General features: G+C 45.4%; 1 protein-coding gene and 1 long non-coding RNA gene across 3 annotated transcripts in view; one reads left to right on the top strand and one right to left on the bottom strand.

Annotated features, from left to right (window-relative positions):
• The window catches only part of Pla1a (phospholipase A1 member A), a 29,237-nt gene extending 6,027 nt beyond the window's left edge, over nucleotides 1-23,210 (bottom strand). The window contains exons 1-8 of one of the 2 annotated variants that reach the window (XM_063225023.1): nucleotides 23,008-23,210; nucleotides 11,845-12,046; nucleotides 9,553-9,730; nucleotides 9,019-9,127; nucleotides 8,165-8,266; nucleotides 5,561-5,650; nucleotides 3,334-3,501; nucleotides 1,813-1,902 (exon numbers count right to left, since the gene is read on the bottom strand). In XM_063225023.1, the coding sequence (XP_063081093.1) occupies nucleotides 1,813-1,902; nucleotides 3,334-3,501; nucleotides 5,561-5,650; nucleotides 8,165-8,266; nucleotides 9,019-9,127; nucleotides 9,553-9,730; nucleotides 11,845-12,046; nucleotides 23,008-23,080 (1,012 nt within the window). In that variant the 5' untranslated portion in view covers nucleotides 23,081-23,210. The remainder of the gene's footprint in view (nucleotides 1-1,812; nucleotides 1,903-3,333; nucleotides 3,502-5,560; nucleotides 5,651-8,164; nucleotides 8,267-9,018; nucleotides 9,128-9,552; nucleotides 9,731-11,844; nucleotides 12,047-23,007) is intronic. The other variant, XM_003469291.5, reaches the window with a different exon arrangement.
• On the top strand, nucleotides 18,796-23,693 carry LOC106027570 (uncharacterized). Its single transcript, XR_001201160.2, has 3 exons — nucleotides 18,796-19,433; nucleotides 22,733-22,825; nucleotides 23,295-23,693. It is a non-coding gene; the product is annotated as an uncharacterized LOC106027570 (long non-coding RNA).
• Nucleotides 23,694-27,991: the final 4,298 nt, after the last annotated feature.

The following is a 27,991-nucleotide window of genomic DNA, read 5'->3' as shown; positions in this document are numbered from 1 at the left end:
CAGTGCCACAGTGGCCTGGTGTGACAAGAGAGTACACACAGGTAGGTGGCCCATTCCCCAGAGTGCAGGCTATGGCACCAGGCAAGCAGCTCATCCCCCTGCTCCTGAGGTTTCTGAGCCAGTAGGACCCTATTTCTGGGGTGGGGAGAGTAGGCTTCGTGACAAGTACAAAACAGAAAAATCGCACATCTGTGACTCTCCCTCCACGGAGACCTCGGAATGCTTCTATCCTCTTAGGATGCTGTGCTGCCTGGCCCAGCGTGGACAAGAAGGAGCCATCTCAGGTCACTGCGAACCTGCTGGAAGTTGCCTGAGATGCTGGATGTGGTCCCTCAGGGCCACCTCCACCTCAACACTGTGTCCTCTCTGTCCTGGCCTCAGACATGGGCACTGGCAGGACAATGGGTGAGGAGCATGGCTCACGGCAGCAGGCAGGCTATCAAAGGGAGAGCAGAGCCAAAGCACATGCCTGCAACCCTAGCATCCTGGGAAGCGAAGACAGGAGCATCCCAAGTTTGAGCTCAGCCTGAGCAATTTAGCCACTTAGACCATGTTTCAAAATTCAAAATAAATGAGGTTCAATCCCCAGTATCAAAAAAAAATAAATAGATAGGAGCAGAGAAACTAGAGTGGAGGCAAGAGACACCATGAAAAGGGCAGGTTGCTGGGGTCAGGAGGCCTGAAGTAAAATCTTTACTTGACACAGCAGCGTCCTTGGGCTTGTCACTCCATCCCTCAGAACTCGGCTGTCCTCAGCCTTCCTCCCTTTGGGAGCTGGGCTGCCCACTGAGCTGTTGTGTAAACAGTCCCTGCATCCACCTGGCCCTCCAGCATGGCTGTGCATATTTTCAACTCCCCTGATTGACCAAGGGAAGGAAGTAATCACTGATGGACTCTAACCGCTGTACCAGAGGCTTCCTGGATGCTATTTTATCCTCACTGTGGAGTCTGGTACGTCCTGTTGTTGTTCCCATTTTTTGTCAAAATTTTAACTTAAACTCACACTGGGAAGCTGGGAAGTACAGAAGCTGAGACTCAAATCCGGCTATGAGACAGGAAATCTCAGTTCTGAGTGTCATAGTACATTGCACTGGGCCTTCCAGTGACAGAGAAATGTAGCCACAAAGACCCCTGCGTGCCCTTGACACAAGCTGATCAGAAAACTGGCTAAAATCAGGCGGCTATAATTTACCATCCCCACCAGCACACACCACACCGGGCGGGGAGGAGCTCAAGACCACAGGGGCAAAGCAGGAACATTACAGCACCCTGTCCACCTTGTCAGAATGCAGGTAGCTGGAGGGAGAGCGAAGGCCCAGCTCATGGTGTCTCATGGTCTCTGTGACACACTTACTTTCACATATTACATCTTTTACAGTCACTGGCATCCTAGTTTCAAAGAAATGGTGGTGACAGCAGTGGACAGCTAGAGTGAGTCTGTGACCGGGAGGGCAGGAACAGGGCCAGTTGTGCACCCCTCAGGGACCCCATTTCAGGGCAGTTCATGTGTGGGTGCCGAGGAAGAGCAAAGAGGGGTGCAGGAGTAAGAGCCAGAGTCTGTCCCCAATACCACTCTAGGAGAAGCCCCAAAATGTCCCTAAGTTCTCATTGACAGAGCCATCTACTGGGTTCACTCTTAAAGTTCTGGTACTCTCTAAGAGCAGGAGCTGATGGCCACCTCTCAGGCTATCTTTGCCCCAGGAATTCCCCTCCCACATGTGCTCCCACAATGCACTGGTCACAGCTCAAGCCAGATCCTGGCCTCTTCTGGCTAGCAACTGGCAGGCTGAGCCCAGACACAGCCCGACTCACCACAATACGGGGCCTTGGAAGTGGTTCGCAGGTAGACTCTTACTTCCTTGGGAAGTGGCTCTATCTTGACACCACCTTGTTCCAGCAGCCCTGGAAATAAAGAAGCAAAGCTCGAAGAGTCCTGCGGAGGCCCATTCAGGGCTCCATAGCATCCAGCCATCTGCTGATTAATTCAGCTCCCACTTCTCAGTGGGCATCTGCACTGTATGCTTATTGTGGGTCATACTTGGTAGTGAGTCCCAGGACCCAAACAAAACACAACGGGGATAAATACACAAATAAACAGAAACTATGTTCCTCAGAATATATGGCCCATTCTCCATAGAGAATCACAAGAAACTTAAAAGCATGTCTCTAACTTGCAAATAATTAGTTTCGATGGCACTTGTTTCTGTGCAGCGGGGACCCAGTGAAACAGGAAAGTTTGACCTGAAGATTAGAGGAAGGCAATCTGGGACAGAGAGTAGTTGGGACAAAGGCCCATAGGATGAGGGAACGTGATGTGCACCTGGCAGTGTGTGCGTGTGCATCCCCGAGTGTTCAGTGTGCAGGAAGGGGAGGGAGAGAGGAAGCCAGCAGAAGACGTAAGTGTCTGTCCCATCTGGGGGACACACATCATGCACCCACTGAGTAGGGACTAAAGCTGCCTCATTTTGCTTTGGAAAGCTACCTTTCCTTTAATGTTTTGTCAAGTTGGTACCTTTGTCATCATATGATCAATGACAGGCTGCTGTATTTCTGAGCGCCAGCCAGAGATGGTGGGAAACAGGAGGACAGTGGAGAAGGGAGGAGTCATTTTTACCACCTAGGAGAGAGGTTTGTTCTGGAGTTTTCACCCTAAGATCTTCATAGCAATGATCGCTCAGCCATCCTGGAGTCCTTTCCCCAGACCAGCGTGGGTCATCCAGGAATGTGTCTAAGCTGCCTAGTATTTTTGGTGCCCCCCCAACACCAGCTGGTGTATGGTCACTGTGAGCACACACCTTTGAAGTAGGCAGCTGGTACATTGCTCTGGGGAGTCCTCAGGACATAGGTAAGACAAGGAATGGCAGATGCAACTAGCAGGACCTGTGGGTGCATGTGGGCCAAGGGTGGCCAGGGGCTCTGGGCTTTCCCAGTGTTTCTGTAGAATGCCTGCAGCTGGACTTGGAGGAGAGAGGCTGAACTGGGAAGGGTGCAGATCAAAGCAGAGGCAGCAGGGCACAGTGCAGAGAGAGGGTGGGGACAGAAAAGGGACAGCAACTGCCACCTTCCAGTGAGAGCGACCGAACACCTCATTGGTTCATCTTTCTTTCTCCCTTTGTTTTTTCTTTTTGTTTTGTTTTGTTTTGTTGGTACTGGGGACTGAACTGAGGACTGTGCTCTTGCAAGGCAGGTGCTTATGCCACTGAGCTAAATCCCCAGCACTTTCCCCCTTTGAATAGACCTCTTAACCACAGGAGACTGGGACATAAAGTGGTGACAACTGTCATGACTTGAACTTTCCCCAAATCAAAAGGAAGCAAAGGGGTTGCATTTTACCTATCCTTGGACAGGAAAGCACAAAAGGGTTCAAGCAATCCAGACATTGTCCAGCCAGGAAGGCCTTGTAGTTGGCACAGGGAAAGGCCACCAATGGACAGGAATTCTCCAGGGCACTGATGTAGAGATGGACAGCCCTCATGTGATCACAGATCAGATAGCTGTAACCTGAGCAGGGGAAGAAAACCACAACCAAGGTTTCAGTCAAGACCCATGGAAACTCCCTCCTGCTGCTTACTGTAACTTTGTGAACTTTATATCCCAGAAGGCTATAAATACACTGGATGTCCCTGAAGCCGTGTTTTAAAAATGTGAACAGACAGAGTTGCTATATCCTTCCCTTCCTCTAGAATGTTCCTGAGATACGTAAACTCCGGGAAAATTACTTGATCCGAGATCCATTCTGTGTGGTCGTGCGATGTCCTTCACAAAATGGGATCATACAGACAACTAGGAACCGGGGATGCTGACTCCTCCAGAGAGAGGAAAGGGCTCTCTGCCTGCACATCTCTACCTTCCTCACCCACAAAACTGATCACCTCACTACCTCAGTGCGCCCAGCTCAGCAATGAGTCCACAGTTAGACTGTAAATAACCGATGTAGTGAATTTACCAAATATCCTACTTTCCCTAAAACTTGATTTTGTTGTTCTTTGCTATTTAAAAGGGTACAGTGGTAGGTCTGCTGGGGAAAGGAGGAAACAGTTGGCTGCAGCTCCTGGGTGCTGGGGTCTTCAGGCTCCCTCTGGGGCTCGGGCCCTCTCTCTGGGATTGGCAGTGAAGGCTGGGCTGAGTGTTGACTTCTTTCCTCTGTTGCAGGGACACTCTCTACAGATGAGTTCATTCCAGCAGCATGAGGAAACTGAGGCAGAGACAGACTATACTCTCCTCAAACTAGGTTATGAAGAAGATCCGAAAACTGGTCGACTACAGTATACCAGGTGCATATTTCAGTACCACCAAAACCAAATCATCCCGCCTGATCAAAATGGCCGAACACTTCAGTAAATTGTTAAAAAGAAGCACATGTGTGGCAAATTAGTAAATTTGGTAAAGTACACTAGTAGTTTTTAATAAACTGTCAAAGGAATCCTTAACGTGCTAAGAATTTGGCAAAGCGGGAAAAACACTAAAAGCCTTCTAAATAGAAATCCCCAATTAAAGTTTTCCACATGAAATGCAGATATGGTTTATATAAGTAAAATATGAAAAAGGTAAGTAATGCTTAATGCTCCGTTTTTGACAAGTTTGGTATTATAGAAATTAGTGGTATAATGAATAAATTTTCTCTTTTTATCGGTACAGTTTAGATATACATAATGCTCACATTTACCAGAGAGAATTTGTACCTGTCTATGATACATCTTGCTTTTTTTACCTCATTTCCCTCACCTCTCTCAACCCCATTTTCCATCCTTATTTACAAAAGCTTTGTTTCTGTTTTTTCTTTCCATTCTTTTTTTTAAAATCTCTTCCTTCCTTTTCCCATTCACCACGTGAACATTTTCCACCCCTTTCTCAGTATCTACTAAACATTTGGTTATTTACACTTTCAGTTTCTCATACCAGAGAAACAATGCAGTATGTAAGCATGTGTGTCCGATTTATTTCCCTTCAGAGTATGCTGTCAAGGTGCATCCATTTAGCCAGAAAAGTCTCAAGTTCATCCTTCTTTATGGCAGAGTAGTACTCTGTTGTATAAAAATCTTTTATCTATTCATATGATGAATACATTAAAAGAAAACATCTCCGAAGAATACATTTAGAAAAGAAATACATGCTCATGGAATGCATTTAAGAAGGTTATCTTGAAGACATTTATAAAGAGCTGATAGGTTTAGTGAGCTCAGTGGCACAGTCATGCAGTGAGCTGCCCCTTTGATTAGCTACCATGGCGCCGCCTGGCTTCCTCTATAGAGGAGGATACTAATGTCAGCTATGCCATGAGTCAGAGCCCAGCGAAGACAAGAGGTCATTGGCTTGAGTGCTCTGCAACCATAGCAAGACCCAACATAAGCACAGAAAGGACACAGGCATCCAATGTCAGGCATTCACTGAAATCCATGGGCTCCAGAGATAGTGAGTTCTAAGTGAGGCATCACAGGACGAGCGGGGGTGCTGGTGAGTGCTGCTGGGAAGACCCTCTGCAGCCCACACTGGCTGATGTAATACGCTGGTGAATTCCAGTCTGTGGGGCAGGCAAACATCAACTGTCTGGCTTTCTCACCTGCATGAATAAACAGGGGACAGCCCGGTTGGTCTTGGCCTCCATTGACGAAGTAGTCCACGTGTCCCACCGGAATCCGGATACCCAAATCTGAAAAAGGCAGAGTACCATTCGCGTCTCACTCGAGGGTGAGACTTCTGCTGGGTCCCACAGCAGGGAACACTCACTGACAGCTGAGCCTGAGGTCTGACTTCGGGAGCTCAGCCTACCAATGTTGCCGAGGCTGTGAGACCACAAGGTGCACCACGCCAAGAGGAATCAAGGAAGAATCCATTGCTAAATACTCACATTTGCTTATTAAGATCTAGAAAACATCCCTTGTGTATACAAATCAGTAAGTGCGATAAATATATTTCTTGGCGGGAAGTTGGTTTCCCTTTAAGCAATAGTTCAGATAAGCAGAGCCAGGGCCACAATTCCACAGTTTCCCATGAGAGCACACATTTTTGTGCTCTCTTGACCGACTGGAGATGTGACATGCTACACAGAGCCGAGTATAAGACAGAGGCTGCAGCTGGCATTTCATCCCTGGCACTGCATCCCACGCAGTGGTCAGCCTACATGGCACGTCTGAGCCCTCAGCCGGGGTCCGGTCCCACTACCAAACACCGTGATGTTCTCCTATCACCGCTGCACGGAACTGGTTATGTGCTGCTGTTTGCCCTCTACCCAAGGGGACGCGGCGACACAGAAGTCATCCTGGATTCCTGCCTTTTCCTCACTCCCCCTTCTCAATCCATTGCACGTCAGGGCGGTTCTTCCTCTGGCTACACATGGAATCATCCTGCTTCTGTTTTTATGCCACCACTGTCACCACCAAGGTCTCACCTGGACTGCTACTGAAAATACCCTGTGCCAGTCCTCCGGGCCTCCCAGAGAGTCCTCCACTTTCTGCATAAAAATTGTACTTTTTCCTTAAAGAGAAATCTGGCCAGATGTGGTGCCACAAACCCAAAATTCCAGAACTCTGGGAAGCTGAGGCAGGAAGATCATAAATTCAAGCCCAGCCTGGGTAACTCAGTGATTTAGTAAGACTGTTTCAAAATTTAAAAAGGTCTGAGGACGTAGATGTAAGCTCCTTGCCCAGACTTGTTTCCTCTGCTTAATACGTCTTCTTCCTCCACTGCACTCTAACCACAGAGTTCTCTTTCCTGTCCCTAAAACAAGTCAGGTCCTCAGCCACAGCCAGGTCTTCCTGCGCTGTCCTTTCTGCCTGGAATGCTCTTCTCCCAGAGCTGCAATCCCCATCCCTAAATCTCACCCTTTTGGACAGACATTGCCTAACACTCCTCTGGGAAGCAGACTCCACCCCCAAGGCTCCCTCTCTCACCGTCCTTCACTATGATAATCATGATGTGTGCTGATCCTGCCTGTTTCCCCGATACAAGCTTCGCGGCCACAAGGCTTTTCGCCTGTTTCTTTCCTACAGGGTCCTCAACACTTAGTGCAGTCTCTGGCTTAGAGCGAGCACTCACTAAACAGTTACTGAATGATGAGTGAGTGGATGCCTGTCCGTGGAGCCACACAGGCAGGGATTTTCTCCAAGGCCTGTTCATTGCTGTATCCTCAGTGCTGGCTGCACAGCTCAAAAGAGATTGAACAAATGGAATGATTATTTTTTCAGGGCTATCGGGAAGAGGCTCCAACTCTGAAGGGTCCGAGAGGCCTCTCTCAGGCAGCCAGGGGCTCTAGTTAGCAAATGTAGGGACAGAAGGTATTCATGTTATGCATGAACAAGATTGATTATCCTAACATGGCCAGGTGGAACTCCACAGGTTTTGTTTTTCCTGCCAGTGTTGTGAAAGTGGGAATAAAGGTTAGACAGGAGGACTGCACGGGTTTCTCCTGCAGTCAAGCATCTTGGGGTGTTGTAAATGAAAAGAAGGCTTTTGACACATGGGAATGATACATGGACACCTCTTGTGGTACTGCTCAGGGTTAGGAGTGTAGCCCAGAGGTAACGTGCTTGAATGCAAGCTTTCTGCTCAGGGACAGATGTTTCCCTTTGCTCCACTGACCTGAGCCCAGGGCCTGGCAGACTCCACTGGCCTCTTATACCCAATAGAAATGAGGAAGATCAGCCACCTCTTTGCCTAGTTGTGCAGAAGGGCTTAATTTTCTCATAGTCTGAAAGCCGAGGGGCCTTTCCTGAGCCTGTCACTACTGGGAAGGGGATTCTTGTTCTCCACTGGCCTGGGCCCATCCTACAGGGAGAAGGAAAGTCCTGATAGGCCCATGTGTCAGAAGAGAGAACAGAATGTCCCTGTCCTAGGGGCCAGCACACTGTCCAGAAGAGCAGCTTGCCTTTCCTGTAAGTCAGCCAGACAGCAATGTCCCCCCACCCCAGCCTCAGCTCTGCACAAGGTTTGGTGTTGAGTCAGAGAATTAGGGGCCCAAACTAACAATTTGGGTCCAAGAGTGAGAATCCCGCTGCCTACTGATGGCTAAAATGAAAATCATTCAACTTGGTGGTCACTAGCAGAGACTTTCAAGATCATCCTGGGAAATCCCTCCCTGCACAGCATAGATCCTACGAGGGATGGGGCTTCAGAGCCAGGCACCAGCTGGTGGCCCCTATTAGCGCTCTCCCTGACCCCAGCTCACTGTCAGTGTCTGTATGGATGGCTTCCACGAAGAGGGCGTCTCCTGGATCCAGGCGCTCCTCCAGGCTGGCCCTGGTATACTCCGGTCCCGCGGGGTCCAGGCCTGCAAGGACAGACTGGTGTAGGAGCCCTCTTTCTTCAAGGATGCAGGAGCACTGTGGATCTGTTACATACCTACCCTGAGCCCTTCCAGTTCAGACCACAGAGTTCTCCTGCGAGGACCACATTCTAGGGGAACTAACCCACCTTACCAAAGCAACTTTACTCACTGAGGCAGCCTCTCAGTGACCCAATGTTCCTGGCTCTAAAATGAGTTTGATAAAACCAAACATGTGGCAAAGATTGAACGTGAATAATACTTAGGGGCAACTACAAATCATCCTATAAGGCTCTTTCTGAGGGTTCTATAGAATAGAACTCAGAATTACCTCCCTCTCACGAAGGGCTGGGAAGCTGAATATCTACCATACAACCCTAATACTTTATTGATGGAGAGAAGTCCTATAGCGTGAAGTCTCCACACCTTCACAGGTATTTAACAAAACTGTGTGAAGGTGTTATCCACAGGAGAGCAAGGAGACAGGGGCTATTTCAACCCATTTTACAGACGTAGATACTGAGACTCAGAAAGACATGTATGCTGCTGATATTAGAGATCATGTAATGATAATATAATACCATGTTAGGCAAAAAGGACCACAACAAATCCATCACATTGGCAATAGATGACTGAGTAATAAAAACAAAGACTCAGTACACACCTTGCCACATCAAAAGCATTTCCAGGGCACTCAGTCTCTGCTTCTAAACCCTGGGAAGTAGAGAAAGGGCAGGGGAAAGTGGGGGGGGGGGTACCTGTGATCCGTCCCAGCTGGCCTTTGTAGAAATGGCCCACCATGCCCCCAACGTGGGCTCCTAGACTAACACCAATGATGTGGATAGAGGACTCTGACACACCCAGCACCTAGAATAACATGGACAGTGACTTTCATTTGGCCGCAGTATTTTCTCCTGGGGACTTCAGAGGCTGAGACTCCTGGAAGTGATATACCCACCAGACAGATCCACTGGTCACTCGTCCTCCCTCTAGGTCCCCCACACTGAAACCCCCTCAGAGTCTGTGAGTGACGACCAGGGCCACTCCCTTTTGAGGGTCTGCTAATGCCAGTCAGTCTGCACACACTGCAATGGTGCATCTTCCAGAAGATGGGGGAAGCTTCCCTGCCCCAGGCCAGTACTCCAAATGGCCAACTCGGGGTTTCAGCCAAAGATTAACAAACCCCCAGAGGTCTCTACTTCAGTCCCCACCTTGTTGGGGCACACTTCTCCTTTCTGACCCCCATTCTTTCCCAAGTGGCCAGAAGTCACCCTGAGCTCTTCTGCACCTACCAGGAGTTTGCTGAGGAAGCGAGAGATCTCTAGGCTCAACTTAACCACGTTATCCACAGCTGAGTAGTAGACGCCTGTAGATCCATAAACCCAGTCCACAGCAATGACATTAGCATCTGTTGCCTGCAGGAGGGCTCTAATGAATGCATCAATCCAGGAAGGCTTTGTGCCTAAAACCCTAAACACATGGGCCAAAAATGAAGAGGAAGATGATCTGCCAAGCTGATCTCCATTGCCATGAAACCTTTATTAATCTCAAATCTAGAGAAGAAATAAAAACCAAGGATGAGGGGTAGGAGGATTCGATGCTGATCACAGTGCTGTAAACAAGGACAGACATAAATCCAGAGCCGCCAAGCCTGCCGGCACTCATTGAGCCACTGTAAATTATAAGGCCGCCCTCTGTCCTTCGATGCAACCTCACGGCCAGCACCTAGGTTGGATCTGAGCCCTACCTGCCTCCATCAGCCACCTTTGCACAGTGCATATGTCACATAAGCAATATGTCCTGTCTTGTGTGTGTGTGTGTACTTTGGTAGAAAGGAAAATAGCTTTATACCTTAGAGTTAGGATTTGCACTCTTAAATCCCATTCTAGAATATAGGCTCTTTCCTTAAGGATGGTCATTCACTCAACTGAGTACCTATGAGCCACACAGGATGCTAGATGTCCTCTAAGAAATAAAGGCAAGTGAAATATAGTCCCTGTTCCTTGGGAACTTATAATACAATGAAACTTTTCTAGAAAAAGAATGGTGGGAATTTCTTCAGGAAGCTTTCCTAATGGAGACCAGAAGTTTTGCCAATGACTCCCACATTAGGAACGATGTGAGCTTGTTCACATGGCCAGTGAAGTGCAGACTGAGTGTACGCTGAGTGGAATGTGGTTTGAGGGGATTCAGTGGCAAATCGAGTACTAGGCTGATGGGCTCTCTGCTGTATTCACTGTCCCTGGCTGGGGCGGGGGCACTCAGTCTTGTGTTGTGGCTGCATGTAAGACTTGCCAGAGGATGAGGATGTAGCTGAGTATGAGAGCTAAAGAGACAGAATCCAAAGATCAGAAAGTGGAGAGCTCTGGGCACTGCCTTCTGGCCTCCTACATAACTTTACCTGCTGTTCGTGTTGTGATTTTACCAAATTCACCCCCTCCTTCCTCCCAGAAACTTTCCTGTTTTCGATCTTGTTTGTGAGCTTTGGAGGATAAATATTTGAGGAAAAATGGTGCTTGAAATGAGACTTGGTGACTCTATTACAACAAAATTTGCTTTGTGGGGGTGTCAGAAATTTCAGAAGACATGTACCTAGTTCCTGAGAAATGTTAGTCTCTGAGTGTGGTGGAAGCAGCAACCTAAATAGAAGTGTATCACGTCATGAAACCAGGGAAAACATGAAGAAGCAGAAGGAAGAGGAGGAGGAGGAAGAAGAAGAAGAGGAAGAAGGAGAAGGAGAAGAAGAAGAAGAAGAAGAAGAAGAAGAAGAAGAAGAAGAAGAAGAAGAAGAAGAAGAAGAAGAAGAAATAAAGCCCTGAATGAAAACATGCCATTTCCTCTGAGTAACTGCAAAAAGCCTATGATCTTATGGTGTGAAGTGAGTCAGGTATATGCAACCCATACACCTTGGGTAGCGGCGTGGTATTTGTATCAGTACTGTCCCGCTGTTGGACCTAATACCCAACACCCACAACTTAAAGGAGGAGGGCTTTAATTATTTGTGTGCAGTTCCAGTCTGTGATTGGCTGGTTCCGAGGCAGAACATCACAGAGGAGCAAACCTGCTCATTTTATGGTAGACAGGAAGCAGAGCAAGGAACAGTGACAGAAGAGAAGGGACCACGGACCAAAGAAAGACCCCAAGGCCACACCTCCATGGCCCACGCCAAGAAGTGTGCTCCACCAATCTCTCAGGTGGACCCCAAAGTCAGTCAAGTTGGAATTCCATGCTGCCCACCACAGTCTTTTTACCCTGGGAATACTAGACAGTCCCTACTGCGTCCTTTTAATTCAGATATGGAAAATAAAGGCCCATGTTTGGCATGACTCATCCAGGGGCATACGTGTGTACTATTTGTGAGTATATGGACAAGACCCAGTGGAGGAGCAACATATGCGACCAACAAGAATGAACAACATATTGTGTGTCCAGGACTATAAAAGACACCTTAAAAGACAGCAGGCCATGAGGGCTGGGATGGGTGACAGTCGGGAAACCTATTTCTCCCTTTGCTCTCCACTAACTTCGTATGGGTCCTACGTGGCTGTTAGGAGAGGAGGTCCTATTGGTTGGTTTACTCCCACCTGAATCCATGAATAATTAGCTTGGTTCCTAGAGTGGCATTGAATCCAGAGTTTTGGATGTCACTGTTTTCTTCCAGTAGCTGCCCACAGCCAGAATCTGAAGGGCCAAAGAGGAGATACTGGACTCTCAGGTTGGTACCTCGGAGAAAGCTGGCATTCTGGAAGTCAGTGCATCTTGGCTGGGAGGTAGCAGGTGTGTCCCCTAGAAGGAAACACAACAAAACAAAATCATCTAGAATGAGAGCATCTGTTTTTAGAAGAAAGCAAGATGCTTTTAGACGGAAGGAAGAAATGGTGCCTTACAGGCATGGGCTTTATTAGCCATCAGCTCGTGCAATGATGGTGAAACTTTTAGACATGGTTGCTCCAACTGCAACCCAAAACTCACTTGTTAATTGCAAAGTACCAGCACTGAAGTTGAACCTGAATACTGAGCTTTTAGTTTAGAAAAACTGCTCAAAGAAAAATAAATAATACCCATGCCACTACTTAGAAAAGAACCTACCAAAACTTGGTCAAGAAATAGAAAGATTTTAAAAACATGTAATTCTGTAGCATTAAGAATTGAAAACAATAGTTTTGTATCCAACCATCCATCAAAAGCTCAACAGTGTAGACAGTTTAGCAGGGCAGTTCTGCTTTCATGCTCAAATATCCCCACCCTCGGGCATCACACCAACCAAGGAATAAGGAGACACGGGTATCTCAGAGAAAGAACAAAGCCAGGTGGGGCGGTCCATGACTCTAATCTCTACAGTCAGGGAAGCTGAAGCTTCAGGAAGAGCCCAAGTTTGAGCCCAATTGAGTGATTTACAAAAATGCTGTCACAAAATAAATTATTTAAAAGGCTGAAGGAGTAGCTCAGGGCAATGGCCCTCGGTGTACAATACCCAGAACTGTTGCGGAAAAGAGAGGAAAGGAAGGAAGGAGGAGGAGAGAGAGAGAGAGAAATTGAGAAATTCTTGCTCATAAATTCTGGTAGGTTTCTTTCTCAAGTGGTTTTTTGTTGTTGTTTCATTCTTTTTTTAACCAGTTGAGATGAGTACCTGATTTTTCATCTCTAATTTAATCACATGTGAACACTGATTAATTTTTTAAAATCCTTTTATTCCTTGGATTATTTGCTTGGCCACAGTGTGGTTCGGTTTAGGTCCTCAGTTTCGTTTCCTAACTAGCTTTTTTCTATATGCATTCTTTTATTATTCTACCGTACTTGTTTGTTTTATTTTCCAGTACTAGAGACTGAGACCAGGGCTTTGCATGTGTTAGGTAAGCAGTTTAGCACTGAGATTCATCCCCACCCCTTTGTCTGGCTGTCCTTAAACCTGTAACCCTCCTGCCTCAGCCTCCAGAATGGCTGGGATTGCAGATGTACAGCGTCACACCTGGTTTATGGCTGTTTTTATTTCAAAATTTCTTTTGTTTGTTTGTTTTGTTTTTTTGAGACAAACTCTATGTGTAGCTCAGGCTGCCCTGGAGCTCACTATGTAGCCCGGGTTGGCCTTGAACTCATGGTGATTTTCCTGCCTCAGCCTCCAGAGTGCTGGGATTACAGGCATGTACCACCACCCCTAGTTTATTTCCTAATTTCCATGCCTTGTCTCTTTTTTTTTGTCCTGTATCTTATTAGTGTACTTAAAGTCTCATTAATCATACTTATTTTAAAGGAATTTCTTATCTCGAAATGAAAAACTCACAGAAATAAAAAAGAAACAATACCATATAGCACAGATATATAAGAAACCTTTAAAATGTGATTTCAAAGTACAGATAATAGGTGGAGAGGCTCCCACATTTATCTCGAAGGTGTCTCTAAAGAAACAGAATTGAGAAAATCCATCATTTCAAAGACAATGATTAAGAATTTCCCATTACTTAAAAAAATATGGGGTGAGGAAGAGAAAGAGACACAAAACGAATTAAAACTTAAGATGTGCTATGCACACGTACCACTTCCCACAATGAATGTAACCATCGTGCACTGCAAATGTGCACTGAAAAAGATTAGAAGTGTGCATCCTCCAATCAGAAGTCGTTCTCAAGGTAAAATGAATCTAGACAAGGCAAAAGACTGGGAATGACCCTGAACATTAGTGAGAGAAGAAACGGGATCGAGTCCATTTCTGGAGGGGTTGTGAAATAAATGAGTCACTGAGGAGAGCAATTTGGCTCTCCCCAGGAAAGCTGGAGAGGCCAGGGGACCCCGGAACTCCATTTCCAGAAATAATCAATCTCACACTTTGAGGCACTGTATTTAACTTAAAAAAAAAGAACAAAAATTTGGAGACAACCTAGCTGTACTTCAGTGAAGGGAAATTAGTAAATAAACTGTAAGTTAGTTTATAATTGAATAACCTGAAGTATTTCAAATAAGGAGGATCCGAAACAAAAATGTTAGCATTTATTAAATCTGGATAGTGAGAAGGTTTAATAAGACTGCCATATTATTTGCTGAAGTTTCTTGTATCCTTAAATTATTTAAAAATTTTTTAATTTATCAAAGTAGGGAAAAAATTTAAAATATAGCAAAACATTACAATGCATTTTGGTGAGCTATGGGGTACTATTTTTTTCCTATTTTAATGTATTTTTATATAAATTTCATGTAATCTTATTTTCAAAACTTTTTGTCATGAGTCTATGTTACATTAAAAAAACAGAATAGTACAAGAGTGCTAGAAATAGGATACACTATCTTTATTTAAATAATTCCTGTAGACCCCTAAAAATAAAACTAGAAATCTTAAGCTTTTTTCTCCAGCCTCTCTCTCTCCACAAGTAGTATGAATCCTATGTATATTTTTGTCATTCTTTCAAAAAACCTGTATACATAAACAAGCATAAAATTAGGTATATTTATATATTCTTTTTGTCTTGGTTTTATAGTGGAAAATACCTAGAAATTAGCCAGAGAACAGAATTTAGTTTTGCAAGTTCAAAAGTCCTGGGGCTTGAAGATGACGTCAATCGACAGAAATACGACTCAGAACCTGGGACTCTTCAGAGAAAAGGGGAAGTGGTCGAAGGAAAGAAGGACCTTAGACCTCTTCTAGCATGCTCCTTTCTCAGAAGAAATGGAAGCTGATGAGGAGGAAGAAAGTGTTTCAAGCATGGACACCGTAGTTCTTGGGCCAGGGGTGGATAACCCTGATGAGGTGTTAGGCTCTGGGGGCCAGCATTTCCCCTTAGGACAGGCCAGGCTACCCGGGTGTGAGGTCCTCATAGATGGACCCAGGAGGACTCAGGAGGCTGGAGACCGCCTGTGCTTCTCACCCGGGAGCCCCAGGCACACTCACCTGCGGGGCTCTTTGTGGGTAAGTTCCTCGAGGACCTGGAAGGTGCTCCTGGCTAATACTGTATTACTCATCTGCAGATTTCCTCAGGCCTTGGCAAAGAGGGCCTGGAAGGGGAGCCAGAGAAAGACAACAGTCTTGGCAGGGGACAAGTATGGGAGTCACAGAAGGGCCGGTGGTGACAGTCTGCCCCCTTGACGCTCACCTTTGCGAGGAATTCTTGGGACAGACACCGGGGAATTTCATCTGCATTCTCCACACCTTCCTCTACATAGACAGTATTTTCTGCCTTTGTTTCTGCCTCCTTCATTTCTTGTTGATGAAGTTCTGCAGGTCACCAGGTTGCCTTATGACTCTACCAGCCCAAGCACACCAAAAAACACCAGACGCTCTTCAGTCAGTGTGAAATGACGTTCAGTTGTGATCTGAGGATGCGTTTCCTCCGAGGCTCACCACCAACCTATTCTCAGTGTGGGTAGATTTCATCAAGATGCTGGGGATGTTGCCGGGTGTCTAGCTGCTGTCGTAGGGGTAATAATGGAAGGACAAAGATGTAGTCCTTCCCTCAGAGACCACTCTGGCTGGGAATGTGACCAAACCAGCAGATGCGGTCGCTGCATTAATGTGGAGCCAGGGTGAGACCATGAGTGCAGGACCCAGAGCCTGGGGCTGGGAGCCTCTTGGGGGAAAGCATGAACGGTCTAGATGCCAGGCTATGGAGGGAGCCGGGTGGAGAGAGGGCCATGGCCGGGCTGCTGGAAGGAGTCAGGGTGAGCACAGCACACAGAGGCCCAAGGCCTGAGCTGCAGGAGCCAGGGGTTCCCGGATGAGATCATGCATGCCACACCGGGCACGCAGAGTGAGGTTTTCTAAACAAAGGAGGGGAAGTGACAGTGAGTTTGGCAATTTGAAAAGACTCAAGGATTTGAGAAAATTGAAAAGGTAGATCTCCCATCCTCGTCCAAGAGGTCTACCATCCGCAGTTCTGCTATGAACGGGTCTCTGCACCAGGACCACCCAGGCTCACTTTCAGGCCAGGTAAGTAAAGAGCCTGCTTAGCCTGGCCTCACAGAGGGCTTTTGGCTACAATCACACAATAGCTGGATGATTTAGAAAACAAGAAAGTGTATGGGGAGGAGAGCAGGAGAGAAGCATCTCTTCTTCAGAGGCCCAAATCCTACTTTTTCTGGAGACCTAACAAGTCGAGTAAGGGTAAAATGGCTCAGTAAAGAAAGAGGCAAAGGGCCTACGCTGGATAGCATTGGAAACAGCCAACAGATGCATAAAAAAGTTACACCTTAGTCATACTAGCAATTAAGCGTCAAGATAACATTATTTTTCCTATCAGATTGGGCCATACTAAAAGTGTTTGAGTATTGGCAGAGAGATAAAGAAATGGCCATGCTCAAGATATTAATAATTATAACTTCTGCAAGGCAGTTCATCTCACATATTTAAAAAAAAAGTATGCCCTTTCAGAACCAGTATATAATGTATAAATATTCATTAGAAAGAATTCAGTGGCTCTGTATATTGATATGGAAGGATTTCACATATGAGAGTACACAATATATGCACCTATTACAAAAGAAAAATATACTATACATAAATGCAGTGAAATCATATTATACCTTCATAAAATTAAAACTTTTATTAGCACATGTTTGCAGTATATAATGACTACCTTCATTGCAAGGAGGCTGGTACATGTACATAACATAGTATAATTCTTTTTATTTCTCCCCACTCTTTCTATCCTTCTTCTGATTTGCAGAAGCTTTATCTCCCTATTTCTTAATATGTCTTCCATTTGGCTTGTTACTTTATTTATACCTCGAGTTTCTCACATGGTATTTAAGCTTGTGTGTCAGATTCATTTCACTTAACATTGTTGTCCCAAGGAGCATCTGTCCCCCATAAATGACGCAAACTTATCCTTCCTTAAGGAAGAAGAGCGTTTCATTTTGATAAATACCACATTTTCTTTATCTATCCATTTATTGAAGGAAATGTAGACCACATCGAGAATTTCACTATTATGAATTATGCTGCTATAAACTTGGGTATGCACGTATCTCTGTCATACAATGTCTTAAACTCTTGTGGGAAGACACTTAGAAGGGGAATAGCCGGGCAGAGTGGAATTCTACGTTAGTATTTTTGAGGAATCTCCATGCTGACCTCTACAGTGGTTGACTAATTTACATTCCCACCAGGAATGCAGAAGTGTTCCTTTTCCCCTGCAGCCTCGCCAGCATTTGTTACTTTATTTCTTGATGGCCGCAGAAAGATGAAATCTCAGGAGTGTTTTCCATTGTATTTCTCTAATGGCCGGAGATATTGAATATGTTTTCGCATATTTATTGTCCATTTATGAGCTTCTTCTTCTGAGAAATGTCTATTCATTTTCGTTGGCTGTTTTTTTAGTTGGGTCTTTTATTGGAGAGAGAGAGTTCAAGTATTTTACATATTCTAAATATTGATTCTCTGTCCAAAGAGTGCCTGGCAAAAGTTTTTCCCATTCTCTAAGTTGTTATTTTGACTCTGTTGGTTGTTTGCTTTTTACACAGACTCTTTTTAATGTGGTATATTCTACTTGCTGATTCTTGATGCTACTTCTTGTGCAGCTGGGATTCTGTTCAAAACGCCTTGCCTATGCTTTCCCTATGCCAAGAGTTTTATCTTCCAGTAGACTTTCTTTTTTAAAATATATATCTTTGATCTATTTTGATTTTATCTTAGTACATGGGTCTAGATCTAATCTTCTGCATATGGATAGCCAGTTTTTCCAGCACTATTTGTTAAAAAGGCTATTTTTCTTCCTGCATATGTTTTGGCTGCTCTGTCAAATGGACCAAATAGCTGAATGTGCTTGGAGTTATTCTGTATCCTGTACTCTGCTCCACTAATCCACAGGTCTTAGTTTCAGTACCATGCTGTTTTTATCATCTTGACTTTGTAATATAATTTAAAATCCAGAATCGTGATGTCTTCTGCTTTGCCCTTGTTGCCTAGAATTGGTTCTGCTATTCTGGGCTCTTTCTGATTCCATATAAGTTTTAGGATTTTTTTTCTAGTTCTGTGAGGACTGCTGTTGGCATTTTGATTAGAATTACATTAAACCTATGTCTCAGTTTTGGTAGTGTGATCATTTGGACAATACTGGTTCTGTCTATCCAGCTACAGAGAATATCTTTCCATTTTTTGATGCCCTCCTCAATTTCACACATTATACCTTTACAGGTATGTGAATTTTACCATTTGCATATATTCTTGAGCCCTCTCTGTTACATCTGCTTCTGGGCATATACTAATTGTACCTTCTTTTAAAAAAAATCAAATCTCAAAAATTGCAGTTTTCACTTGGATTCATTTTATTTCTGAGACCCCAGTCGGTCAACAAAAGAAGGGACTTATTTATATGCAATAGAAAAGAAGCGCACAGAAGTAAACACTGGCTTGTCCAAATCTATAAAGAGCCCACCATCTTCAATTCTTAGTTCTGAGTGCTGAATGAATGTTAAAAAATAGTTACTAACAGCCAGGCAGTGCCCACTCTCAGGGCACAAATATACCTGCTTCTTTTCATCCTTGAGGATACTGGTTGACTCTATGATCTATAGATGTCAGAAACAGCATCTCTAAGGTCCCACATTTACATACTTTAGGTCTCACACTCGATTTTGTTTCCTAAAAGTTTTCTTTGTCTGAGACATTCTGATTCTGTGACCCAAGCCCAGAAGGGAATGGACAGAGAGAACTCAAAACCATCACTTTGTCATCAAACATGGAGAAACTGAAGGATTCACAGAAGTATGCACTGAGTGTAGGGCTCCCCTCCCCCCCTGCCATGCTGTCCGGTGGGTACTGCAGAGTGGTAGGAAGGTAGGGGCTTGCTACAGCTGACTTGGGCATGGCCCTTTTCAGACATGCAGGAGGCAGCATCACTTATGAAAGCCTGGCCCAGGCTGGCCTTTGAGAAGCCAGCGTCACAGGCCCTGTCTGGGGCCCAGACTTCCTGCCATCCCTCTGAGGCCTGGGCTCGTCAGCACACTCAGTCACTTTGTTCCAGGCCTGTGGGTGGCTTTGTCAGCAGTATAACTGAAATAGGCCAGCCCATCCCTTCTTTGGTGGATATACGGTGTCAGGGCGGATCTAACTCCTGTACTGCAAATGTCAGGAAATGGAAACAAGGCCTGCAACCCACTCAGTTTCTTCCTCTCCAGTAACTGGGGCCTTTGGTTTATAGAATGGCTCCTTTGTACCCCGACCCAGGCAAGACCTGGCAACTCGGAGGTAAGTAAGATGCCAGCCATAGCTTCCTGCAGGGAGCCCAAAGTCCACAAGGAAACGTGTAAATACACAGGAAACCCCACAGGAAGAGGGGACAGAAGACCTGTGGCCAGGAGACCCGGGTGCTGAGAGCATACCTAGACAGGCCCCTTCCCCAGGAGAGGGACACTGAACTGCAAGCACAAGGGCCAGTTTCGTCCCCAGCCTGCATTGGTATAAATGGAACTTAAGATCAAACCAAAAATCTTTAGGGAAAATTCCTTAATTGGAAAGTAGAGAGTAGATAGGAAAATACTTCAGCTTAAGTAGCTGGAGCTGAAGTATGAGCCCCGAATCCTCCCTCACTTGGTGACTACAGCAGACAGGAAGGAGAAAGCGTGCGTGGAGCCAAGCAGGCCTTAAAAAGCTACCCAGGGTTCAGGGTGAGAGCACACTCGTGGATCAGACTGGCCCCTAAGCAAGGAAGGAGTTTCATGGGGTACTGCTGTGGGCTGCGCTCTGGCCGGTCATATCTAGTCTGGTTTTGTAGCATGGAGGAATCCTCAGGCAGGAGGGGCAATTCCATTCTCACGAAACAGTATCAGATGTCCCTGTGAGTTTTGGAAATTACTTTAATTACTCTTATCCTGGGGTTCTCTGTCTTGAAGAGGGGGTGAGACAGGTTAGGTAAATCTGGGGCTAGTTGACTTTTTTCTATTGACATCTCCTCAATGGGTAAAGCACCTATCTATATCCAAGGTTTTAAGCTGCCGATGGAGCATTTGTAGACCCAAGCAAAAAATCACAGATCTTATCAAAAACTGCTTTTAAGTCCCTGACCACCTTAGAAGAAAATACAAATCATGCTTTTAATGAACAACAGCTTAAAGGTTCCAGAGTTTGTCTTCTGTGCCAGTAGCGGTCTCCTGACTACGTCAGTTTGATTAAGCAGCAGGCTCACTGTTTTGACCTCTGCCATCCAAACAAAACACTGTATATGACCTGGTGTCATGGTTTATGTCTGTGTCCCCAGGCCTCATGAGTTTACATTGTGTATTTGTGATTGGTTCATTGTATAGCGCTTGGATTGATGGTGTTAGTGCTCCACCCACTTAGGGGTGGAGCCAGGATGTGATGTAATGGCAGGAAGAAGGTGCGTCTTGCTCTTCTGCTGGTTCCTGTTTGCTGTTTGCAGCAACCATGAACTGCTGCCCAGCCATGCCCGCCTGCCTTGGAGCCAACTGAGTGTGGACTGAAACCTCCAAACCTTCAGGTATTTTGTCTCAGCGACGAGTAAAAAGTAACTAAGACACCTGGGTTGACCAGAAAAACAAGCAGAGGACAACTTCCCAGCATCCAGCACCTTCCCCGCGTCTGGAGTAAGGAGAGACCCTCCCAACAAGCACACAGGCCTCCTTCACCTCCATGCCATTTCCTTGCTCTTCTCCACCTTGATGCCTCTGTCTCCCCCCCCCCCTCCCGACTATCTGAACACAATTACATCTGGGCCTCAGTGCCCCCCCACCACAGTGCATCTCTGCCTCTTCACTAGCTCATTTAATTTAAAGGTAAAAAGAACAATAAACATTAATTTTAATAAACTTGTCACCGTTGACAACACGCTCAACTCTGGTAAGAAGGAGAAGACAGGGACAGGAAATGGAGAGCAGTCTGCGAGGTGAGTGTGATGGGGAAGCCCACAGTGGACAGAAGTAAAGGAACAGACAAGGCACCCTACTTTGGACCATCGAATAAGCAATTACCTGCTCACTCTCTGCCCAGAGCATCTGGAGTGCTCCCCACATAGGACATTGAAACTGGATCCACTTTTGCTCTGACCCCAAGCCTGCTGGCTCAGGATTTTTGAGCTCTTTTCGTCTATGCTGGAAGCCAGGCTTGCTGAGAGGCTAGAGAGAAGAGTTCAGAAGCCGTTTGCCACCAGTCCTTCCCCTCTACCCCAGCATTTTTTTTTTCAGTACTAGAGATTGGCTCTAGAGCCTTTGCCCAGAGCTACCTGGACACAGGTACTTGCTAAGTCACTAAATTGCCCAGTCTGGATTCAAACTTGTGATTCTCCTGCCTCAGCCTCCTAGAGTTCTGGGATTATAGGCCTGTACCACCTTGCCAGGTTCCACCCTCAAATGTCAAATCAGGGTACCTTGCAAATGTCTCCTAGTCCCTCTGCCAGAACAGAGTGGCTGAGCAGAGACAAAGTGGCCTACCAAGCCCACCTTTCTGAATGGTACCCACAGCTGTCTTAGGAACCTTTGGGGAAACCTCTCATCTTCTTTCCCAGGTGGCTCATGACAACTGTGTTCCCTCTTCTTCATAAGCCCAAAGGCCCAACCATTCACTAACAAAATCGCCAAAGAATAAAAGTGCAGAAAAACTCCGTGCATCCTTGTTTAATCTTTACAGTATTCCTATCTCATAAGGAGAGTCTCCCACTACAGGAAAAGGAGAGTGACTTCCTTCTGTAGCTCTCTGTCACACAGTACAGGAGTCCTACAGCTCCTGAAAAATAGCCCGGATGCGAGTCAGGGGATCCTGACCCACAGTCTACACCCTCTCTGTCCAGTACCTGGCCTCTTCGGAGCAGCAACACAGCAGCATTCATTAGTCACCCAAGCGTGCTAAAAGAGGCGAGAGCCCCGAATCCTCCCTCACCTGGTGACTACAACTGACAGGAAAGGCTGCGTGAAGCCAAGCAGCACCTTAAAAAGCTACCCAGGGTTCAGGGTGAGAGCACCCTCATGGAGCTGGATTTAGAGAAGGAAGGAGTGCTGAGCTGAGGAATGAAGAGCTGTAAAGGAGACAGGAGGTTCTCTGGGAAGATACAAAGAACAGAAATAACCCAACTCCAAGCAGAGGGATTAGAACCTTTTAAAGCTGAGGAATGAGAAATATCCATAGAGAAGACAGAGAAGCGGTCTATGTTGGAGCAGGGGTTGGGGGACTTTCTGGGGCTGCTGCTGCCCATGGGTGTGTGTGTGTGTGTGTGTGTGTGTGTGTGTGTGTGCTAATTTGCTATATTAAGCTTACCATGGGCAGATTCTTTGCTGGGGAAAAATATGATGCAAATAGACTCAGAGGAAAGTTCTAAATGGACATCAGTGGTTAGCAGGGACTGGTTTCATCAGCCAAGGGACACGACAGAGCTGAACTCAAGCTGGGTTGGCAAAAATGAGAAAGAACATCCAACAACCTCTAGGACAAAATCATTGCTGGTTTGGAAAATGTAAATGTTAAAATGAAATATATCTTGGGTATTTATAAGGCAAAAAAGAATATTGAAGAATTAATCAAAATTTGTTTTCTTCTAGTTATTCCCAGTTGTTCAAGATGAAAAGGACAGAGAGGCAGATTTTAGAAAAATGAGTCAGGCAACGAGGGGAAATTCAATTTCTGTGGCCTAAGTAAGTGTCCTGTTTACCATGGTTTTATACTGGCTGTTTTCTCCCCCCTGTTTTAAATTCATCTTGGGAGACATAGAGGACTTTTAGGGGACCTTCCAATGGTTAGTATTGCATAAGTAGGCAGTTGAAATGCAGTCATTGACCAAAACAAGTTCCACCCCAGGCCTGAGTTCACTGCCTACCTGCACTTCGCACGCCAAGCCACAGAAGGAGCCCCCACAGCCAGAAGCATCTCTCCCAGAGGCTCCAGGGCATCTCTGAGCTGGAGGTCTCAGCTCCAGGCAACAGCAGATCGCTAAGGCCAGAGGATCACAGCCTTCAACAAACTCCTCTGGGAGCTCACTAATCATTAACTGGTCACAGAGCCCAAAAGAGAAAAATAAACTTTCTATTTGTGTAACCTCCAGAATTTTCAGTTTCTTTTTCTCAATGAAAATAAACACTCTCATTTTATTTTTTTCCCTGCCAGGAAACATTGAAACATGCTGTTCTTCCTCTTTAAACCAAACACAATCAGGAAACATTGCCTGCACCTCTCCCATTTCCCATCATGAAATGTCGAGACGGAAGTCTTTCATCTCCAAGTGGTCACAAAACCTTCATTGTACTGGGATTTTCTGTGAACCTGTTTTGAGAGGACAGCAACCTGAGGACAGAGACTTGGTCTGGAGGACCCTGGAGTCCCCAGGGCCCAGTTGAGAGCAGTGCCAATGAGACATGACACTGGTTGGAGTAGAAGATGGAATCTGCAGAGTACCACCTTTCATGGAATCTTGGGGCTAAGACTAAAACCTAGCCTCCAAGAAGAGATGTTCAACCTCTTGAATTGTCAAATAAAGGGAATAGTTGGAAGGAAAAACTGCCTATGGAGGCCTGTTAGTGGAGTAGCCTATCTGGCCTGGAATCACAGTGGGTTGGTCCAGTGTACCTCTTCACCTGAAGGAGTGGCAGAAACCACAGGGAACTTTTTCTTGGCAGGAGGAGGGGATGAGGTTGGGCAGATCGGGTATTCAGCACTTCCTAAATCATTGCACATTGCTGCAAGGCAGAGAGCTCAGCAGCAGGGCCAGGATCATCCTTTCTGAATAACAACTCCATGCAGTGAGTATTGCCCATGGACGTGTTTTACAGAGCAATCAGGGCTCAGAAGGTTTAGTGACCTGCTCAGATCACACAAGATGGGACTCGAAGCAGAACATGTGCTCTAAACCAATGCACTGTACAGTTCAGCTCCTTGGAGAAGAACGGATCAGGGTGAGACTAGGTATGCAAGGGAGACTTGGGGCCAACAGCTGTGAAGAGTCAGGGCTGTAGAAGAAGGTAGGGATGGCCTGAGGTTGGGTGCAGTCTGGTCTCTGTGAGAGAGAAGGGGAAGGAAAGAGGACCACAGCAAGACTCACAGACTGCAGCACAATTCCTAAAACAGGGATGGCGAACCTTTAGAGGCTCGGTGCCAAAACCCACTCATGTATCACAATGCCAGTTAAACATGAACACCGACCTGCCATCACAGCTAATGAGCTGTGGCTTGTGACGTCATCTTCTGGTACCACGACTCCCTTCCAAGCACACACATGGGCCCTGTATGCACTGTTATCCGGTGCTCAATGATCGGCCCCTGAGGTAATGCTGGGGTGACGTGACTGGTGTGTACACAGATACAGCGCTGCACGGCCTGCAGCATGCTCCCTAGGTTCACCCCCAATGGCCTAGAATATCTTGACCAGGCCAGGAGGAGTCCTTCGACCAAAGTCTCCTTTTAAATCATTCCAGTTCTTGTAGGCAAGGCCTGCATTGACAGCCGTACCTTGCTCAGTCATTAGCTGGAGTCAATCTCACCCAAAGTGAATGTGCCTTTATTTATCTTCTGTGTGACAGTGATGTGAGCTGAAGGCGTAATGGTGAGTGACTGCTGCAGGGTAGGCAGGTCGGGAAGTACAACTAGAAACCAGTCTTAGGAAGTAATTCTAGGCCGCACCAGCTCACAACCACAAAACGGTCACATTGATTTTTTAAACTGTGAGTTCTATATGTACATCTTTTTTAAAAATCAAAAAAGTACAAAATCATATGGTTAAAAAATAAATCTCTAACATCCACTCACACACCAGTTTCCTAGATCTTGTAGGAGGCAGTCACTGTCACCATTTTTATACATATCCTTTTAGAGATATTATCTCATTTTTTTAATCTACTATGCAAACATTTTGAACCTTACTTTTCATGCTAAACAAAATATTTTAGACCTCATTCTTTGGTTTACAACATCAGATAGAATGGTCATGAACTTATAGGTCCCAAACCAAAATGGCTTGAGTTCCTATCTTATGATTTTCAGGAAACCCAGTCTTTTGCCAGGTTCTTCCCCAATTTGAAGTGAACAGTATGATTTTGGAGTGTCCACTCTTGATGTCCTCTTTGTATTACACGTGGACACACACACACATACTCCTCAGAAAGTGTTATAACATGCAAACAAAGCCTAGTGCTGATATAATACTCTCCTTTCCTTGAAGTTCTCCAGAATAACTGCAGAACTGCCTAAGTATCTTAGTTACTTTTCTCATTGTTGAGACAAAAAACAGATATCCAAAATCAAAGGGGGAAAGGTTTATTTAGCTCACAGTTTGCAGAGGTTTCAGTCTATAATCGGTTGGCTCCAAGGCCCGGGGCTTATGGCAGAGGGTCAATAAAATAGTTCATGGTGGTGGAGGAAACAAAAGTTACAAGAAGGGAGGAATGGAGGAAGGAAAGATGTTATGATTTTTGTCTGGATGTCTCCCAAAGCCTCATGCAATCATGGGGGTGGGCTTCTACAATTTTGTGATTAATTCGTGGTCCAGTGCTGGAATTATGGATGTGAGTGCTACACATGCTCTGGCATGGGTAGCCTCCATAAATATCAGGGAGGGAAAGAGGCTTGCTCTCTGTCTTCTCCTCTTTTTGATCTTGCTGGTTTTGCTGTCTTCTGCTGCCATTTGTTGCTCCTCTGCCATACCACCCTGCCTTGGAGCCAACTGATTATGAACTAAAACCAACTCTGAGCTAAATAAACCTTTCCTTCCTTAATTCTGGATATCAGTATTTTTGTCCCAGCAAAGAGAGAAAAATAACTAAGATAGATACAAAACAAGCTTCGAGCCTTAAGCCTCTTCAATCCTTTATGTTGTATGCAGGCTACCCAACCTAGAGTGGGTAGCACTCACCCCCTTAATCACAGCACTACAAAATGAATCAATCATAACTCTAGATTCAACCACTTCTCAAAAGCCTGCCTCTATGACTGCATGAGGCTTTGGGGGCACATCTAGACACAAACCGTAACACTAGGGCAACCTGGGCTTTTATAACTGTTCTGCTCCTGTGTTCCAGGATCTTGTAATTAACAGGTCTCATGTGTTTCCACAGTCAGATTTGCCATGCCCTAATCTCCTGTCATTTCCCCCTGGGAGACACAAATTCCTGTAATTCTTTATGGGGTGCTGAGGAAGTGGAGATCTATGTCTTCTACAGCTTCTTCAAATTGAAAGGTGCTATAGACCCTTGGGGTGGCTGTGGGTTGAAGGAAGGAAAATCTGTTAGAAAACAATGAGAAAAGAGTTAATGAGCCCTGAGCTTCACTGTTAAACATAAGGAGCAAGGCAGGCTTCCATGCTCCCTACAGTAGCACTGCAGTCTTGATTTTTGAAGAGAAAATTCAAGTCTTCACAAGCATAGCTTTCTCTTTTTTTGGTGATCTTGTTCTTCAGATAGTTCAGATGAGACTAGTTCTATTCTAGAGTTGCAATCTGGCAGCAAATTTTGCCTATACACACAGGAGCGAGCAATCAGGAAGTTGCTCCCTCCCTGGTGGTCTGCCAAGTTTTTTTTTTTTTTTCCTCAGACTATAAAAAGATAACAAAAACAAAAAAACCTCTGACTGATTGAGTTGGGAAGCATCAATATTGCATTCATGTGCCCAGCTCACATGTGAGAGTGTAGCTTGGAATCTGCAGGGTCACACGGAGAGTGAGGAAAGCCCAGAGGTCCCTAGTGGAGCAGCACAGTAAATGTCTTGCCTTATAGCAGCTAAATGGAATCTCTCAAAACAGCAAGGTTACCCTGCCCCACTCCCAGCAGTGCAAGATTCAGTGCAGCTTAGGGTTATCCCCATGGCAGTATTGAAGATAGTCAGACAGGCTACAACACTCTCCCCCTCTACCCTCTCCCAGTAGTGTGAGAGAGGAGAGAGATGTGCATCAGAGTGCAACAGAGGAGCCAGGGCAAGGGCTGAGAGGAGCCAACTGAATGTGGGACTCTGGGGAGCCTTGAGCTGTCTTTGTCTCAGGGAACCACAGCAACTGTGAAGCATACTGGGTAGGGACACGGGTGGGCCAGCAAAGGACATCAGAGAGTTGCTGATCAAAGACTCTAGCTCTACGCTCTACATCTGGAAGCCAAGCTTAGCTCTGCATCCTGCACTAATCCTACTGCAGTACCAGAGATGTTACCCAGGACAGACCTGAGCTCTGATTTAGACACTACCACAGAACTGTGAACACAAGACGAACTTTGTTAGATTTTTTTTGTTTTTGTTTTTGTGGGGTTGTTTGTTTAGATTTTTATTTCTATTTTGTTTTTTTGTTTCATTGTTGTTGTTTGGTACTGGGGATCAAACTCAAACCCTTGTGCTTGCCAGGCAAGTGCTTACACCAGTAAGCTAAATCCTGGGCCCCTGGTTTTGTTTTGTTTTGTTCATCTTTTTTTTTTTCCTTTCCTTCTTTCTTTGACTTTTTTATTTCACTTTTTGATAAGGAAACATTATCCCTAATTGTTTTTCTGGTTTGCTTTAATATTCTTTTACTTTCTCCTTCAATCTTTCCTGTCTTCTCAAGTTTCGCAAAGCTTGTCCTTCAAGCTTACTTCCACTATATTTCTCTTAATTAATTTCTCTATTTTTTTTCTCTTATCTTTCTTAAATCCACCACCACCTCCACTTTGGGGTAAAATCACTCCACTAAGAGAAAAACACACTGAATACAAGTTCCTGGTATATGTTGGGTTTTGTTATATAACTGTGATAAAAGGTATCAAATTAATATTTACCATACTTTGTCAGTTTCTAATCTGTACTTAATGATATTGTTATTCATAATTGTACTACCTTACCTGGGGTGCTATATCTGT

Source organism: Cavia porcellus, unplaced genomic scaffold (assembly GCF_034190915.1).
Source record: "Cavia porcellus strain 051 isolate PalLab524CR breed Dunkin Hartley unplaced genomic scaffold, mCavPor4.1 scaffold_15, whole genome shotgun sequence".
Lineage (NCBI taxonomy): Eukaryota > Metazoa > Chordata > Mammalia > Rodentia > Caviidae > Cavia > Cavia porcellus.
The sequence above is the reverse complement of the archived record's forward strand: the minus strand, read 5'-3'. Positions and strand labels throughout refer to the sequence as shown.